Below are 19,992 nucleotides of genomic sequence, written 5' to 3'. Positions count from 1 at the left end.
TGTAAGCAAACATCTGTTGGGCTAAAATTTGTTTGAGCGAAAAAATGAATCCAAACCGCTTCAAGGTGTGCTTTGTTATAGTTCAACTAACACTCTGACCTCTCTTGGGCAGGGTATGGGTTAAGTATCACATTATGATGATGATGGTAATGATGAAGATGATGATAATTATCAACTTCATTGTTATCCTTTACCTTTTGTAGATATTAAATGGTGAGCATCAGGTTGTTTCCTTTGTTTTCTAATAGATGGTGTAGCATGATTATCAAGTTATAAACCACTGTATAAAGAGCTCAGACCTGCAAATATTCCATATACTACTACTACTACCACACACACACACAGTGATTAAGACTTTTTTATGAGGAAAATAAGGGAGACCATCTTCCTCTTCCCCCATTTTTTCCCCATTTTGTTCTCTTCCTCAGTTACTATGCTTTTGGTGCCCAACTGCCTCTCTCGCTTTCTCTCTCTGTTTCTGTCTCTCTCTGGCTTTTTCTCTCTCTCCTTCTATTTCTCTTTCTCCTTCCATTTCTGTGTTTCTCCCTTTCCCCATAATGCATCGTCACATTATGGCTGGTGCATGGAAATAGGGTTATTTATGGCTCTGCAACTCCAGAGTCATGAAAGTTTAATGTCATGCCTGAGGGAGTGAGAGACAGTGTGTGTGTGTGTGTGTGTGTGTGTGTGTGTGTGTTTGTCTTGAGTGTACATCTGTATGTGTGTACATGTGCACTTTTGTGTTAGTCAAGTCCTTAGAGTTTACACAGTGACTTTGGATGTGACACAAAGGGCAGAAGCAACAAGGAGCACTGTAAGTGTGTGTAAACAAAAACTGCTGTGTGTGTGCGCGTGTGTGTGTGCGCACAACTGAGTAAGCAAAACGCTGCACCATGTGTATGTATCTATGAGTTAGCAAATTACTGCATTGAAAATGTGTGCGTGCAATGCATATGATCGAGTAACAAAATGCACGACGTGTGTGTATTTGTGCACGCACACCTGAATATGTATTCAAGAGACAAAGAAAATTCTGTCTCTTGATTTGTGAGCTGTAGCAGAAAGGCATGTGCCTGCTAGTTATTCTTGCATTTGCAATGATGTTTGCTTATCTCGTAACATGTATACGTATACGCATATACACGTTTTGTGCACTTGCATTTCATTCGTGTGCTTGCTCGTGTCTGCAGGTGCACGCCTACGCTTGCATATTTGTTTGCTGATGGGCAGCGCCATCTGCACCCTGATTGCCAGTCATTAACCATGGGTCATTACACTTTCTTCAATCACACCTGCCATCATAATCTCATTAGCATATGATTGTCTGAAAAAAAAGCTGCTCGTTAGTACCAAGAATTATGGTAACTGATAAATGGTCGATGTTGCTTATTGGCTCTACAAATGATCAAAACTCTGATGACTTGTCCATTATTTCATCCATTAGCCAAACCACTAATCCTGTTCAGGGTCACGGGATGCTGCAGCCTATCCACTGATCGACTATCGACTGATGAATTGTAAATATCAAAATGATCTTGGTCTTCGGCACATGAAAAAAACCCATTTAAACGTGAGCGGCCAAATACTACAAAGTGGCAACATTAGTCAACTCCTCTCTCATATATTATCTATAAGTTTATTGATAAGGAATATTCAATCAATATTCTATAATGATGACAAGGATACATATGGGGAAAAAGACACACAAATCTGTAGATGCAAAAAAATTCCATCCATCCATCCATTATCCAAGCCGCTTATACCAATGGGTGTCGCAGAATGCTGGCGCCTATCCCAGCAGTCATTGGGCAGCAGGTGGGGAGACACCCTGGACAGGCCACCAGTCCATCACACTTGATGGTGTTTTAAGCCCCCAACATACTCTTCAAGGCAGCGCTGCATGGAAGGCACTCCCCGCCCCCTACAGTTTCGGCCAATCACAGCACTGGCGCTAACCCTAACCAGTGCTGTGATTGGATGAAACTGTTGGGGGCGGGGAGTGCCTTCCATGCAGTGCTGCCTGGAAGAGTACGTTGGGGGCTTAAAACACCATCGAAGGTCCATCACAGAGCCGACACATTCACACCTAGGGACAATTTAGTATGGCTGATTCACCTGACCTGCATGTCTTTGGACCGTGGGAGGAAACCGGAGCACCCGGAGGAAACTCACGCAGATCAGAATCTGAATCCAAATACTTTATTCATCCCCGAGGGGAAACTGGGTATGGGAAAACATGCACACTCCACACAGAAGACAACCTGGGATGACCCCCCCCAAGCTGGGCAATCCCGGGGTTCAAACCCAGGACCTCTTGCTGTGAGAGGACCGCGCTAACCACTGTGCCACCGTGCCACCGCAAAAAATTTCCATTCTGTAGGTTTCGACCATGTGTTCGACCAAGACAAGAAAAGCACCTCTCGCATTTTTGTACTGTTTCCTATGGAAAGGTACTACTGTAAGATCTCTCAAACCAATGCAGGGACTTGGCCTCTTTGTAGAGCTCTCCATCTCTTTCCAAAGCTGAAATCTTTTAAGTGTTGCTCTATTGCACACCTCATCAAGTGCACAGAGGGCTGAACACTGAGCCGTTAATTTTTATGTTCTGTTTGAAATTGTTAAATCTTTTGGTAATGTCATTATTTGCATTTTAAAGCTTCGCTGAACACATTCAACTCGACAGCCCTGCTAGGATTTTTTTAGTTTCTTTGCTCCCCCCATTCCCCTACAAATTTAACTGAGTGAGAGAGTGAATGAGTGATAGAGCAAGCGAGTGAGTGGGTGAATGAGTGTGAGAACGAGTGAGTGAAAGCGAGTGAATGGGTGAGAGAGCGAGTGAGTGAATGAGAGAGCGAGTGAGTGAATGAGTGAGTAAATTAGTGATCGATAGGGCCGAACAATATATTGTTTCAGAACGGACATTGCGATATACATATGTGCAATAGTCACATTGCAAAGGTTGCAAAGTGCAGAGGCAGAGATGTGATGTGATGAAAGGAAAATTGGGCCCCATCATTCATGTCAGGCTAAACCTCTTATAGCCTGATAGAAAACAAATTCTTACAAGGTCCACTTTTTTATGACTGCTATTGAAAAAAACAAGTTCCAGTGCATCTGACAAATGATATAATTTAGTCTGGTTTAAAGACTTCTCTACCAACAGCCTCATTTCTCCTCTAAAAGCAGCCTTGTCATTGCTAGAGTAATGAATTCTTTGCTAATGGAGCTTTGAAAGTTAAAGGTACAATCCAAAGTGGCTTGTGCCGGCTATGTGGAAAATTGCGATGATACGAATGCCCCATTGACAACAATAAACATGACATGTCTCGCCGTCAGGTCAATATTTTGTATTTGTTTGAGAAACGGAAACAAGCGAACGCATCAAAAGGAAGTGCTTGTGATGCCACATTGGCTGGTTTCCTCATTCGCAAGTAATATAAAGCAAACAACGTTTCGAACAAAGTCTGACCAAACAACCAGAGGAAGTGGGGCGGACAGCCGCTGTGTGCATCAATTGTGGAATTGCGGACTGTACCTTTTAAAAGCTGCATGCTCATATAAATATATATAAGGAATATATGTTGTGAAACTGTGTAACTCCTTTTCCTTCTTTTAATATTGCAATATGAATTGCAAAAAAAAAAATCAAAAAAATCGCAATTTTGATTTTTTTTTTCTTCCCCAGTGCTGTTGAGCCTGTGTGTGTTAGTAAATGAGTGAGCGAGCGAGCAAACGAGGGAATTCCCTTCCAGGTCTACAAGCTGCTTTGCAAATTAGAAAAAAGGAGTAAAAATGGCGGTAAAGTATTATGTTTCTCACTCTAATGTGGTTGTTCGCTGATGGTGTTCAGTCTGCGGCACTACAGCATGGGGACGGGACATTCAGTCTACGGCGTGGGGACGGGACATTCGGTCTACGGTGCTACGGCGTGGGGACGGGACATTCAGGCTATGGCGTGGGGACGGGACATTCAGTCTACGGTGCTACGGCATGGGGACGGGACATTCAGGCTATGGCGTGGGGACGGGACATTCAGTCTACGGCGTGGGGACGGGACATTCGGTCTACGGCGTGGGGACGGGACATTCAGGCTACGGGATGGGGACAGGACATTCAGTCTACGGTGCTACGGCATGGGGACGGGACATTCAGGCTATGGCGTGGGGACGGGACATTCGGTCTACGGCGTGGGGACGGGACATTCGGTCTACGGTGCTATGGCGTGGGGACGGGACATTCAGGCTACGGTGTGGGGACAGGACATTCAGTCTACGGCGTGGGGACGGGAAATTCAGTTTACGACGTGGGGATGGGACATTCGGTCTACGGTGCTACAGCGTGGAGACGGGACATTCAGGCTACGGTGTGGGGACGGGACATTCAGTCTACGGTGCTACGGCGTGGGGACGGGACATTCAGTCTACGGCGTGGGGACGGGACATTCGGTCTACGGTGCTACGGCGTGGGGACGGGACATTCAGTCTACGGCGCTAAGGCGTGGGGACCAGAGCAACACTGGTGAATTTTGATATATTTATTCCACGCACGCTGTCCCAGCACTGAGGACCAGCCCAGAGTCTTGGTAGATAGTTGTGGCTAATTAATGGAGAGAAAGAACAACAGCACGTCCTCTCCATTCACTGACGGGATGGAGGGATGAGGAGGGAGGCGGGGAGGGAGGCAGAGAGGTCAGCGGGTGCCCTTTCTTCTACTCTTTTATTCCTGTCATGCTGTTTTCTTCCATTGTGTTCTCTCTGGGAGGATTTTACAGTTTCGCTATTCCTCTGCCCTTCTCCTTCCTCCAGTCTTTCTCTCTGACTGCCTTCCTTTGTCCATGAACTTCTAACCCTTTACTCCCTCGTCTGTCTGTCTGTCTGTCTGTCTGTCTGTCTGCCCCCCCCTCGCTCTCTATCTGTAGTTTTATAAGCGAGTGTGAGGGCTCTCTTTCTCTTCCCTTCTTCTGTCTATCTTGTCTGTTTTTTTTGTCTCTCTAACCGTCTTCTCCTGCTGTTTCCCCCCTCTTTATCCTTTCTCTGCTCCTTTTCCCATCTCTGTCTCCCTCGCTTTCTCTCCTCCCTTTATTTCCCCCTCTTTGCAATCCCCCTCTGTTTCACCCATGACCCGTCTCAAAAGGGTCCTTGTACAGAATGTGTGGTCTCTGTGTAGCCACTGCTTCTACTGAACGAGACTGGTGAGAGAGAGAGAGAGAGAGAGATGAATACCTACATAAGAATGAAAGAATGAATGGGACAGAAATAAATGTACACGCAGTAAAGAGAGCAGAAGAGCAAGACGCATAAGAAGAAACCGAGTCAGAGCTTGAATGCGTACCATGGAAGAACAGAGAACACAGAAGAACAGAACGAAAGAAAAAATGGCAAAAAGAGGTCATGCACATGTCGAGGAATAATGGAGCGATGCTAGAGAGAGAGATGAGGGAAGACATAGAGGTCACTAGAGGTCAGTGGTTGCGGCCCATTGACCAGATGGTCAAAGATCTCCCTCATCTTTACCACTCACCCCCATTAAACTTTCCTGTTACAATATCATGAACTGGCTTTTAAGAGATAATGCAAATTTCAATATGCTAAATGTATCCATTTTGGAAAAAGAGCCAATTCCTCAAGTTCATTATTTCGTACACCTCGTATAATTCTGTCAGCTCACATCAACTGTTAGGGGATGTCTGGGTAGTGTAGCGGTCTATTCCGTTGCCTACCAACACAGGGATCGGCAGTTCGAATCCCCGTGTTACCTCCGGCTTGGTCGGGCGTCCCTACAGACACAACTGGCCGTGTCTGTGGGTGAGAAGCCGGATGTGGGTGTGTCCTGGTCGCTGCACTAGCACCTCCTCTGGTCAGTCAGGGCGCCTGTTCAGGGGAGAAGGGGAACTGGGGGGAACAGCGTGACCCTCCCACGTGCTATGTCCCCCTGGTGAAACTCCTCACTGTCAGGTGAAAAGAAGCAGCTGGTGACTCCACATGTATGGGAGGAGGCATGAGGTAGTCTGCAGCCCTCCCTGAATTGGCAGAGGGGGTGGAGCAGCGACTGAGACGGCTCAGAAAAGTGGGGAAATTGGCCGGATATAATTGCGGAGAAAAAGGGGGAACCCCCCCCCCCCGAAAAAAAATAAATCCACATTTTGTCCCCTGATCATACCGGTGACGGTGCCTTCCAGATTTATTTTTTTGTTTGTTTTGTTTTTTAGTTACCTGGTCCCATTCCAAACATCCTATGAAATACCATTTCTAACAAGCGAGACACGCCGTTGCTGTGATTGTTGTTTATCATTAATATTCATTGTTTTGCTGTGGGTTCCTACAGACCGAGTATAAACTATTGCAGACTACATCCTCGGTTTAGGTAATCTAACTAAAAATAAACCCAATTAAGGTTAACAATCAAATCGAAGCATTTAATTGAATTAAACTAAACAATGAATTCTATCAGTAACTGTGTCTCATGCAGAGAATCCCTGTGGGGTCGATGTTTCGCTTTGATGTCCGACACGAAAATCAGTTGTTGTTCGTTACTTCATCAATGACAGTAGCGCCATAAGCACTAGCAGCAGTGATAGACTGCAGCCAAGAGGGATTTTGGCTGCGTCATCATTTCTGAGCCTCCAGGGGCCAGGCACGCACACACACACACACACACACACACACACACACACACACACACACACACACACACAAGCATGAAAACACATGGTATTTGTCTGTCAGGTGTCCAGATCCCGGTGTGAGAGAGAGAGAGAGAGAGTGTGTGTGTGTGTGTGTGTGTGTGTGTGTGTGTGTGTGTGTGTGTGTGTGTGTGTGTGTGTGTGTGTGTGTGTGTGTGTCAGAGCAGGTTTTGGGAGCAGTAAGTGCACCCTCTCTCTCCCTCTATCTATAATAGAGGTTGCTTTCAGGCCAGAAGTCAGAGACGGATTAAGCTAAGTGTGGGCGTGTGTGTATCATCACAGAAGACTTAAACACATGCACACACAGACACACACGCACACAAAATCATTTGCTCCCTTGCAGTTATGTTCACATAAAAAAGATTTCAGAACGAACTGAGCTGCTGAAACATTTTCAGTCGCAAGAAGCCTCTTGATGAGTAGTTGGTGAATCTGTTCATAGATGTGCTTGTATTTAATGTCTTTTCTCTTACCGTCTTCACACTACCATCATTTATCGAGATTATCGACCTACTTTTGCTACTTCTTCTAGTACCACTGTACATTTACAGATTCATCGCTGTGCAAAAACGACACAGACGTCCTCCAAACACATTGAGAGACTGGTTTCTGATAGACCAGAATCTCTAAGTTCCTGAACAGTAAACGGCCAAACGGACTCCTGTGCCCAGTGCGTAAAGAAAATCTCACTGAAGTTGCTGTAGATTAACACGGGGCGGCACGGTGGCGCCGTGGTTAGCGCGGTCGCCTCACAGCAAGAAGGTCCTGGGTTCGAGCCCCGGGGTAGTCCAACTTTGGGGTTCGTCCTGGGTCATCCTCTGTGTTGCATGTTCTCCCCGTGTCTGCGTGGGTTTCCTCCCACAGCCCAAAGACCTGTAGGTCAGGTGAATCCACCGTACTAAATTGTCTCTTGGTGTGAATGTGTGTGTGTGTTGGCCATGTGATGGCCTGGTGGTCTGTCCAGGGTGTCTCCCCGCCTGCCACCCAGTGACTGCTGGGATAGGCTCCAGCATCCCTGCGACCCTGAGCGCAGGATAAGCGGTTTGGATAATGGATGGATGGATGGATGGCTGGGTGGATGGATGGACAGATTAACATGGTGCCAAATAGGAATGGCAAATATTGCCCTGGTGTCACCGATCATTGATCACAACTGAGAAGCAAGAGGCAGAGGCTGGTCACAAATGGTTAGTGGGGGGATTTTCATGACAACAGGCTCCGTCTGTGTTGTGTATCTAATTGTGTTAAGTGGATGTGTGCATGCGGACGTAAGCGGAGCCGCAATTGCAGTTGCTGTCAGTGAAAGAGAAAGGCTGGAGGGTTCCTGCATCATGATCACTGTGATCGACTCATTAGACCCCCCCCTGGCTTTGCAGACGTCGGGACAGAGACGAGTGTCCCTGTGCAGTTTCACTTTCTACCAAACTTTCTCAGTTAATCTGGTTTTAGGCGTGCGTAATGGCACACGTGAGCCGCAAAGACATTTAAAATGCTTGATTTGCATCTGTTAATTAAATTATAATACCGGCAAACGGTCGTTTAAATATTTGCAAAGTAACAGTGGGATTTGAGGTATTTGTGAGACAAAAGAAAGCATTTCCTCCCCAACGCTGCGCACCCACACACGCACATCCAGTGCCTCTGTACACTGTCCGAGTTAATCCTAGGAAGGTTGTAATCTTAAATCATCTGTCAATCAGCCTCCTCCTCCAGCCGACATAGAAAGGGAAAGGTCAGGGCGAGAGAGAGAGAGAGGGGAGAGGAAGAGAGTGGGAGGTTGAATGACAGATGGAAATACAGTGTGGCGATAGATGGGGGATTGATGGTAAGAGACAGACAGAATTAATGAGGGATGGAGGGAGGTATGCAGCGTGAGAGGAATCGGGAACAATTTATTGTCATTTCTATCATGTACTCGCGTACACGAAGGAAACGCAATTTCATTTCCCCCAGCCCACAGCAGTGCAACACAAAAGATAAAAACACACATCCAAAAGTCCCCCAAAATTGGCACCACCAGAAACAACAAAAACAGAACAAAGCAAAAAACAAAACAAAAACACACAAATGGTTGACAACACAGTCCACTCAGTGCAACACAGTCCAAAAAATTTCACTGTCCAGAGAACGAACACCAGCCAAAAACTGCCAGTCTGCATGGGCTAGCTGTTAGCTTAGCCTGCCCCGCTTCAACATCCTGTCAGACGGCCCTCGGTGTTTCCTCTCGGGTGCAGCTCCAGGCAGGGCCGTGGTCCCTGGGCCCACCAGATGCAGCAGACCAGCCTCCCCCAGCCGACCCAACACTAGCTCTGCAGCCAGGCACCCTCGACACACCTCCCCGCACTCCACACGACACAAACGCAGACAAAAACACTGCGCAGTCCACACTAGGCGAGGCCGCTGCCAGACCACCTTGGTGCTTCCTGTTCGGGTGCAGCTCCAGGCAGGGCCGTGGTCCTTGGGCCCTCCAGATGCAGCAGACCAGGCTCCCTCAGCCGATCCAACAGCAGCTCTCCAGCCAGGCACCCTCGACACACCTCCCCGCACTCCACACGACGACACAAACGCAGACAAAAACACTGCGCAGTCCACGCTAGGTGAGGCCGCTGCCAGACCACCTTGGTGCTTCCTGTTCGGGTGCAGCTCCAGGCAGGGCCGTGGTCCTTGGGCCCTCCAGATGCAGCAGACCAGGCTCCCTCAGCCGATCCAACAGCAGCTCTCCCAGCCGCTAAACGAAAAAAAAAAATCATAGCTCAAAATAAAAACTTTACACACAAACTTAGACACTTAGACACAAACGTATTCGTGGACAAAGACACTGCATAGTCGATACTGGGTGAAGCCGCTGCACACGTGAGTTGGCGCCGCCATCTTCCCACACCGGAAAAAGAGGGAGCGTTAAGAGAGGAGCACAGAGAAGAACAGCGAAAGGAGGAGCGTGATGAGAAATGAACAGAAAGGGGAAGAGAGAGGGAAACCTGAGAAGGACGGGGAGAGAGATGATAACAGCAGGAAGGGCAGAAGAGAGAGGAAGATGGAGAGAGACGACCCAGATTGACCTCTGTGTATTTTAAACATCTTTTAATCTCATGTGCACACCCAGCCCAACTTCCAGTACTCCTGTTTTGTTGTTTCCCACACAGCCGCTGAACTTTGTGTATTCATATTCTATTCTATTCTATTTGATCTACTTCTAGATGTGAAGCATCTCATGAATCTGGCTTCTGACCCCCCCCCCCCCCCCGCACTGACATTACTGTCCTACTGCACCACCTGCAAAGGTTCGGGGGGGGGTGTAACTCCTCCAGAAATGTTTTTGTGTGCGTCTGATATGCTATTGCAATATGTTAAAAGATTTTTGCGTTATTTTATTCATATTATGATATTGATTGGTAAGAAATTTTGCAAAACATATTTTTCTGCACCCGCGACCACTATTCTTTCTTAGCCTCTCCCTCATATTCCCTCCCTTGGTATTTCCCATGCGGTTTCATTCGAGGTAGGATTTCATAAGAAACGCCGTTGACACAGATGCACATGAAGGCCTCTGCACACCAAGTGAATGCATTTTTTTCTTTAATCTGTCATCGTGCTCCGACAAATATTAAAAATGTCCGAGAGCCTAAAGACGGATGTAAAAATAACGTGGAAACATGTGAAAGCAGATATTCCTGGAGCTGGTGTGCACACGTAATGGACGAAACTTGTGGTCGCGTTGTATTTTTTTTGACGTGCAACATTTTTGGATGCAAATGTTTTTGTTGTGCACAGGCTTCATTTCCTTTAACCCCCTCAAACAAACCAGTCTTCTGGTTCCAGATGAATAAATGTGGGGAACTATTTCTTACATATCTCATAAAATATGCAGAATTTCACCACCGAAATTTATTGAGCTGTTCCTCCATCCTTGGCCTGCCTGCTCACAAGATGTGCTGTAAATCTATCCGTGTGTCACCCCCCCCCCCATGTCTTGCTGAGAGACAGACAAAAGCAAAAACATCTCCTCCCGTGGAGAAGTAATGAGCCTGGTTTTATAAACCCTGATTGGCCATGATGAAAAGAGACCACAATTGCAGACTATCATTTCTTTTATTTCCAGATACGTCCCTGTCCATTACTGATAAACACATTAATCCACAGATTATATCCTGGTGACGGTAGTCAGATTTATTTTACATTTTACTGAGTTTCAGATTATGGGATAGTCTGGTCAGATTGCATGTGAGATTAGATCATATGCATTTGTTGTTGTTTGCCTTTTGTTTGTTGGGGGTGGGGGTTGCCTCTTAAGTAGCCCCCCCACCTCCGATCCCGATTCGTGCGGCTTTGTATACGACCCCCTCATCTGCCTGTAGATTATCGTGAGAATCATGGTATTATCTCCATCTGATTACCTGGGATTTGTTGTTCATTTTTTCCAGCTGTCAACCATTGCAGTCTTCTCTCAACCGCGGAGGCCACGTTACTCGATACCTTCCTGCTTCAGTCCGTCTAACGGAAGACTTCTGTAGTCTGCTGACAGGAACAACCACACCAAGAGGTTGTTGGACACCGGGCTGCAACAGTCCTGCTTGTGTCATTTCATTGCACAAAATGGAGGCCAATAAAGACGGGGCTAAGCTTGCAGTCTGTATTTTCGTCACAGTCATCTCGGTATGAAACCCATATTAATAACTAACGGCGGCCAAATGGAGCCCATCGTCTCAAATTGAGGTCGTGTCCTGTACTGTTGGAAGAAGAAGTGTCTGTGGGTCTGAGAGCTTTACCGGGAATATGTTCCTGCAGCATTTCACTGATGCCGACAGGAGAGAGTCTGTTAACAGACTCAAAGATCGATAAAAGGGTCTTAAAAAGTATCCTCGACCTTGGCAGCCATTGACGAGATCTCACAACAGGAGTGATGTGACTTTTTTTTCTTCTTTTGTCCCTGACGGTACGCTAGCCATAGAGTTCTGGACCAGGCGTAACTGTCTTGTTGTTTTCTTGGGCAGCCCTGACAGCATTGGTTGATTACGATTTGATTATTTTAATATGTTTTCAGGGAGGTGGATGAGAGAGAGTCTCACAGGGCCAAACCTCAAGACGATAAAACGACTTGGATGTCTGGGAGAGAGTCATCTCAATCTTTATCATTTCCTCTCTCCATTGGATTCCAGTAGCAGCATTTTGATTGGCTGGACTGGCTTGTCAATCACTGGCACTTGGAAATCTCATCATGGGGGGGATTACATCACCCACCACATGCGCCAGATGATGTCGCAGGGCAGCTTTTTGGGGGGGGGGATTTTCCCCCTTTTTCTCCCCAATTGTGTCCGGCTAATTACCCCACTCTTCCGAGCCGTTCCAGTCGCTGCTCCACCCCCTCTGCTGATCCGGGGAGGGCTGCAGACTACCACATATCTCCTCCGATACATGTGGAGTCACCCCGAACAGGCGCCCTGACTGACCAGAGGAGGCGCTAGTGCAGTGACCGGGACACATACCCATGTCCAGCTTCCCACCCGCAGACACGGCCCGACCAAGTCGGCGGTAACACGGGAATTCAAACCGGCGATCCTCGTGTCGGTAGGCAACTTAATAGACCGCCACGCCAGCCGGACACCCCGCAAAAGTTATTTTTACAGTATTTAATAAGAGGTAGCGATGTGTTTCCATGGTTTTGATTTGTCAACCTTTTTTTGGTTTTCTGTGCTTCCTTTGTGTCTGAAGCGAGTGGAGGAGTTCAACAAAGTCTGAACACAAACCCCGGTTGAGGTCGAGGCATTTCAGCATCTCCGAACAGGACATAACATCTGCAGGGAATGCAGGGTAACGCAGTTTTCAGACGGCTGTTTCCCTCCCATTAAACTATGCAGGAGTTTCGTAATGCCTTGTGAAGAGAGGGACCTGCTGTAGTCCCGCTGAGGAGGTGGTGCTGCTCAGACTTGAAAGGGGAGGTTATCCGCATGGAAAACGTGGCTCAGCGCTTTTAGACACACACAGGCACTTACTTCTGGCTGGACCAAAACACTCAGACTCACGAGCACAACACACACACACACACACACACAGGCACACAAATTCACACATGCACGCAAACAGAATGACTGTGCCGTTTCACATTCGTGCAAGTGCATACACAAGACTTATTGATGTGCACACAGTAGTACACACAAACACATCCTCACACCCAGAATCCTGAAACAGTAACTGCACACTTTAATGGGTTTTGTGAGCGAAAAACCCGCCTGGCTCCTCCTCTGTCTGCCTCTTGCGACCCACCATTTACAATATTCCTTCTATTATCTTTGTTCATATGCCATTCAGCTGCCCGCCACCCGCCTGGCGGCCTGTGTTTTACACCTATTTCATATGCAAATGCAGTCGAGAGAGAGAGAGAGAGAGAGAGAGAGAGAGAGAGAGAGAGAGAGAGAGAGAGAGAGAGAGAGAGAGAGAGAGAGAGAGAGAGAGAGAGAGAGAGAGAGAGAGAGAGAGAGAGAGAGAGAGAGAGAGAGAGAGAGAGAGAGAGAGAGAGAGAGAGAGAGAGAGAGAGAGAGAGAGAGAGAGAGAGAGAGAGAGAGAGAGAGAGAGAGAGAGAGAGAGAGCATTTTAATCCAGCTCCCCAAAAAACACTGGAAGTGTTGATGTCTATGCAGACACAGGTGCACAAACACAAAATGTACGCTCTCAGGTTTCTGTTAGAAGATCGATTTCGCAAGGGCGGCACAGGCAAAGTCGCCTGCAAGGTCTTCTTAACATGACTGTCTACCACCTGACCTTTTTTTAATCCCTCCATTTCTTTTACCATCCTCCAGCATATATCCTGGGATGCTTGCCTTCATGCCATCCTCAGTAACTGTCATCTGTCCCTCTCTATAAGACGCCACCTGGAACCTGTATCTGTAGACACTACCTGGACAAGATGCAAGGTGTAAACGGATGCCGTTTACTCACCGACCCAACATCTGCATGAATCCCTCTCACCACGGTGAACCGGTCGCTGTATTTATATTCATATTCAGCTACAGATACGATCGTAACAGAAACCCTCGCTGGTTCTGATGCCTCCGAGGCACCAACCTGACCCTTTCAAGGACAATTTTTTATCCTTTTGTTTGACTCTTTTCCCCCCTTTTCTGCCCAGTTGTATCCAGCCAATTACCCCACTCTTCTGAGCTGTCCCTGCTCCAGCCCCTCTGCCGATCCGGGGAGGAGGGCTACAGACTACCACATGCCTCCTCCCATACATGTGGAGCCACCAGCCGCTTCTTTTCACCTGACAGTGAGGAGTTTCACCAGGGAGATGTAGCGCGTGGGAGGATCATGCTATCCCTCCCCCCTTCCAGTTCCCCCTCCTCCCCCAAACAGGCACCCCGGCCGACCAGAGGAGGCACTAGTACAGCGAACAGGACACATAGCCACATCCTGCTTCCCACCAGCAGACACAGCCAATTGTGTCTGTAGAGATGCCCAACCAAGCCGGGTGATAGGGTAGTTTATTATCTACATAACGTACCTTCTCCTGGATCACCACCTTGCCGTGGTGGAGAAGCTTGTATGTACCAATGATCCCAAGAGCTATGCCGTCCCGAGCTTTGCTCCTGGTAGGGTCACCCAAGGCAGATAGGTCAAGGGGGAGGTTCCAGACGAAGGGTGATCCAACAAAAACCTCAACGGCGGAACTGGCAGAAGATGTCTCCAGGTCACAACGGCAGTGAAGGTGGATGAAGGCTGCAACAGAGGGTGGGCCCCAATCGTCTTGGTTCTCCATGCTGTTGGACTCTGGACACCCTCTGCCAAGGACCGTGTGGTGGCTGCAGGTGCATCAGCCATTCCTTGTAAAAAGCTGTCATGCGCAGGCGTCCTCCCATTATGTGGTTCCAGGATCGACCGCTACATCCACTTGAAGACCCAGAGGGACCCAGAGGGAGGACGGTCATACTCGACCCCGAGTGACCGCCGATAATGATGACATAACATATCCAGATACAGATGGCTTTATAAAACCAGGTGCAGATGAGCATGGTCTTCTGCTAGTCTCAGAGGAATGCTAACAAAGCACATCCAGCTCAGGAACACTTGGTTCTCATGTTATGTATGACTTGTTGCTGCTGAAGCAAGGATGAGCGGCCATTTTGTTGAGTTTTTTTTTTTTTACATTTATTTTGAGGTGAGATGCTTTTACAGCAGTCATTGTTTTTGGTGTGCTGTTGTTTTGTTCCCTCTAAGCTGAATATGAGGTTCTGTCTTCATTGCATAAAGTGCATCAGTGTTGACGAGTGTCATCATGTTAACCCATACGAGATGAGACGAGCTTGTTAGCGCTCGACAAAGCAAAACCCCAGCAGGTTAGCTCGATTGGGCTGGACAAAGATTTTGACTCAGATTAAACGCGTCCCCACGTGTGTTCTGGAGAAGCGGTGTTATGCTGCGTTAGCATCTCACTGTAATGTTCAATTAAACAGGCTGAGGTTGGACTACACAATGTTATGAAAAACTGTTTTCGTTTTGTTTTGGAGGAGTGTCCAGACAGAAAAGAAAGAATGAAGCTACACACAGTTTTTTTTTCTGTCCTATCCAGAGCAAATGGTAAATGGACTGCCTTTATATAGCGGCTTTCTAGTCTACCGACCACTCAGAGCGCTTTACAATGTACACCTCACATTCACACACACATTCACACACTGATGGTGGAGGCTCATCAGGAGCAGTTAGGGGTTCAACATCTTGCTCAAGTGCATTTCGACACACTCTCTGGAGGAGCTGGGGATCGAGCCAGTGACCTTCCAACTACTAGACAACCGGCTGTACCTCTTGATTCATGCTGCCCTGTGTGTGTGTGTGTGTGTGTGTGTGTGTGTGTGTGGCAAGTGAAGCCACCTACCTTGTGGGGACATTTTATGGGTCGCCATGAGGAAAAAGGTCTATTTTAGGGTTAGGGTTTGGTTTTAGGGTTAGGATTAGGTTAAGGTTAAGGTGAGGGTAAGGGTTAAGGTTAGGCATGTAGTTATGGTGGTTAAGGTTAGGGTTAAGATCTAGGGAATGAAGATCGTCAATGAGGGGTCCCCACAAGTATAGGGAGGTGATGATGATGATGATGATGGTATATGTGTGTGTGTGTGTGTGTGTGTGAATTGTAAAATGTACTGCATTTATATAGCGCTTTCTTTTCTAGTCTACCAACCACATCTGCCCATTCACACACACATTCATACACTGATGGCAGAGGCTGCCATGCAAGGCACCAACCTGCTCATCAGGAGCAGTTAGACGTTCAGTGTCTTGCTCGAGGGCACTTCGACACACTCTCTGCAGGGGCCGGGGATCGAACCAGCAACCTTACGATTACTAGAGGACCCGCTCTACCTGCTGAGCCACGCCGCCGAGAGCAGCTTATGTTGAGGAGGCAGACAGACTGTCGTCCTAAAGGACAGATGGACATTTCACTGATCGTACAGCTATAGTCTCCTTAGTTTGTCACTTGAGCTCCAGGGCCTGGGCCATATGGTTGCATTAACTGAATTATAACTGTTACAGTGTGTTTTCTGGACCCTCCTTGCAGGCATTGTGTGGTTACATGTTTACTGTTGTTGTCTTTGAGCTCACCGAAGCAAATTCCAAATCAACTGTGAAGTCGATATGGTAAATGATTGAATCATGAATCTATTTCTGCTGCGAGGATCGACCAGAGGACAGGGTTACGGGCTACTTCTACTCAATAGGTCAACCCTCAGCACGTTATTTGCTATTCATAGTGGTTTTGAATTCTTGTTCGTCGCCCTTCCCTCTATCCTACCCGATCACAGCTGCAACAAAGAACAGAGACCCAAAGTAATGCAGACCTGCAGCCTTAACAATACCCGTGTAATCTCATTTCCATGAAGTGAAAGAGAAAATTTTCTTTTCTTGTGTTGTGATTTGAGAGATCGAGAGGGAAAGTCTCATTTTTACGTTGTGATTCAGTCAAGACTATCTGCTGCTGGCATACAAAGTGGACTTTTCTACTAGTACAATATGCAAGCTATGATTGATTATTATGGTCTGTGTAAACGCCTTATAAACACTAAGCTAGCACTTATTGATTCACTGGTTCAATTAATATTTCTTTCACTCCATGCATTGATCCCTCCATCCATCACTCAGTCCGTCAGTCGCCCGCTCCATCTTATTCATTAATATATTCCTCATTAATATGTTAATATATTCCTGTATTCTTTCAAACGCTCATTCAGTCTTTTATTTATTTGCTGGTTCGTTTCTAAACTCCTGGTCACATTAACCTGTTGGCCTATAGCACTCTCCTGCCAGACTTTATACACACACACACACACACACACACACACACACACACACACAGACTACAGGAAATGTCCATCGATCTTGCCTGTGGGTATAGGTCACTCATTTAGCAACCTAAATATGAAAGTAAAGCCTGTGTGTGTGTGTGTGTGTGTGTGTGTGTGTGTGTGTGTGTGTGTGTGTGTGTGTGTGTGTGTGTGTGTGTGTGTGTGTGTGTGTGTGTGTGTGTGTGTGTGTGTGTGTGTTATTGGCATGCACTTTAACAAGAGATATATATATTGTCTTTTATGGATTATACTCTACTGTTGTGCACTGATAAGACAGTGTTCACTGCACGTGTGATGTTAGAATTCATGTACATATGCTGTACATACTCTGTATACACAAAATATACAAAAATGACACAGTAGCTGCTTTCACAGATACTACAGCAGTGTGATTTGTATTGATTTGCCCTTCTGTCCTCTCTGTCTTTCTTCATTTCTGTCCATTGTGTGTGTGTGTGTGTGTGTGTGTGTGTGTGTGTGTGTGTGTGTGTGTGTGTGTGTGTGTGTGTGTGTGTGTGGTTGAAGCTCAGATTAGCTCATAATATCCTCTTATTCCGTCTTCTTTCAGGTACCAAGTCTGCAGACAGCGGTATCGGGGAGCTGGATGACCTGCCAGTGCCCCAGCAGATCCGGATCTGTAACATCACATGTGACTCCTTCAAGATCAGCTGGGACATGGACACCAGGGGGAGAGAGAGGATCACTCACTACTTCATAGACCTCAACAAGAAGGAAAACAAGAACTCCAACAAGTTCAAACACAAGGTGAGACCGAGGGAACTGGTCCCTGTAAGACTTCATGCCCAGGTCGGGACATTGAGGCCCTGCTGTTGGGCTTATGAGGTGATTTCAATTGAGTTTCAGTCACAGTGACTGAACTTTAATTGATATGTGTCTCCTGAAAGCCCAGGAGTGATCTGTCATCCTGTGTTTCTATGGGGGAAGAAACTCATCTGCAGTATTATCAAAGGGAAGGTGGAAATGTTTAAAAAAATCTGCAAACAGTATATGGAGTTAATTAAGATATTGGTTGGCAAAAATCAAGTGAGATGCATCGATGTTACCCAGAGAGGAGGTGAGTTATGGAGTACAGAGATGGGAGTGACGGAGTAGAAGAAAAACTGTTACTTTTCTATGTCGTCATGAATGTGTGTTGTAAATGTTCTTGTGCTGTAATTGCCCTGTTACAATGCCTATGATTTTATTTTTGTATATGGTTTTTATTTTACTGGGGTTCAAGGTGGAGGTGGATTACATCAAGGATCGGCTCTGAGCCCTTTCTTGTTTGCAATGGTGATGGACAGGTTGACGGACGAGATCAGGCAGGAGTCTCTGTGGACTATGATGTTTGCGGGTGACATTGTGATCTGTAGTGAGAGTAGGGTGCAGATTGAGTAGAGCCTGGAGAGGTGGAGGTATGCACTGGAGAGAAGGGGAATGAAAGTCAGTAGGAGCAAGACGGAATGGTGAGGATGCAAGGAGTAGAGGTGATGAAGGTGGAGAAGTTTAAATACTTGGAGTCAACTGTCCAAAGTAATGGGGAGTGCGGAAGAGAGGTGAAGAAGAGAGTACAGGCAGGGTGGAGTGGGTGGAGAAGAGTGTCAGGAGTGATTTGTGACAGAAGGATACCAGCAAGAGTTAAAGGGATGGTTTACATGATGGTAGTGAGACCAGCTATGTTATATGGTTTGGAGACAGTGGCACTGATGAAAACACAGGAGTCAGAGCTGGAGGTGGCAGAGATGAAGATGCTAAGATTTTCATTGGGAGTGACGAAGAAGGACAGGATTAGGAATGAGTATATTAGAGGGACAGCTCAGGTTGGACGGTTTGGAGACAAAGCAAGAGAGACAAGATTGAGATGGTTTGGACATGTGTGGAGGAGAGATGCTGGGTATATTGGGAGAAGGATGCTGAATATGGAGCTGCCAGGAAAGAGGAAAAGAGGAAGGCCAAAGAGGAGGTTTATGGATGTGGTGAGGGAGGACATGCAAGTGGCTGGTGTGACAGAGGAAGATGCAGAGGACAGGAAGAGATGGAAATGGATAAACAGATGATCCGCTGTGGCGACCCCTAATGGGAGCAGCCGAAAGTAGTAGTAGTAGTTAGTCTGTGTGTTTCCCTCTCTGCCCATGCTCAATGTGTCTATCAGCTAATTGTTTCTCTTTTCATTGACTCATGTTGTCACCACCAATTTTTATGCTTTTCTCTCTCTCTTAAAGGTTCTAATAAATGTGTTGTTAGCAAAATTATTGACAGCTGAAAGACTAAAATGTAAAATGATCAGTTGAACCCAACAAGTTCAAGTTCACTCAGCCAAAACTCTCATCTTGCAGATCTAAAAAGAACGGGTTTAGAAAGCGTGTTGCAGCTCATTGCTAGTGTTTGTGTGTGTGTGTGTGTTTTTTTTTGTGCACCAGGATGTGCCGACTAAGCTGGTGGCGAAGGCAGTACCCCTGCCCATGACCGTGCGAGGACACTGGTTCCTAAGCCCCAGGACAGAGTATACTGTGGCCGTACAGACGGCTGCCAAACAGCCCGACGGAGACTACGCCGTGTCCGAGTGGAGCGAGATCATCGAGTTTTGCACTGCAGGTCAGATAGAGAGCTCACCAGTGCACTTCTTTGTCAATCACTAGTAAATCTGATGGTTTATTGCATTTTTTTTCCTCCATACTAATGTTCTATAATAATGGGCTGTCTTTGTATTCATATAAGTAAAACTTAAAAACGAGTCCTGAATTTAAACACATACTGCTTTTACCCCCAATACTGCCAGGTTAAAGGGACATTTTGCCAATTTTAAATCTTATTTCCAGGTATAGTAAGTCGTAGAGGTGTCGTCTCTGTTACATATACAGTACTTACCAATGTTGTCCGTATTGCCGTAGTCTGTTATAGCAAACTAGCTTATTTCCATCATCCGGCAGCCATACCAACATGTACCGAATGACGGAAGCTAAGCAGGTGTGGGCTTGGCTAGTA

The 19,992-nt window shown here is 46.7% G+C and overlaps 1 protein-coding gene across 1 annotated transcript in view; it reads left to right on the top strand.

Moving 5' to 3' along the window:
* Positions 1-19,992, top strand: part of LOC130127943 (phytanoyl-CoA hydroxylase-interacting protein-like) — a 47,480-nt gene that overhangs the window by 17,225 nt on the left and 10,263 nt on the right. The window contains exons 2-3 of the mRNA XM_056297657.1: positions 17,576-17,772; positions 19,428-19,602. Of these exons, the coding sequence (XP_056153632.1) occupies positions 17,576-17,772; positions 19,428-19,602 (372 nt within the window). The remainder of the gene's footprint in view (positions 1-17,575; positions 17,773-19,427; positions 19,603-19,992) is intronic.

This window comes from Lampris incognitus, chromosome 17 (genome assembly GCF_029633865.1).
Source record: "Lampris incognitus isolate fLamInc1 chromosome 17, fLamInc1.hap2, whole genome shotgun sequence".
Classification (NCBI taxonomy): Eukaryota; Metazoa; Chordata; class Actinopteri; order Lampriformes; family Lampridae; genus Lampris; species Lampris incognitus.
The sequence above is the reverse complement of the archived record's forward strand: the minus strand, read 5'-3'. Positions and strand labels throughout refer to the sequence as shown.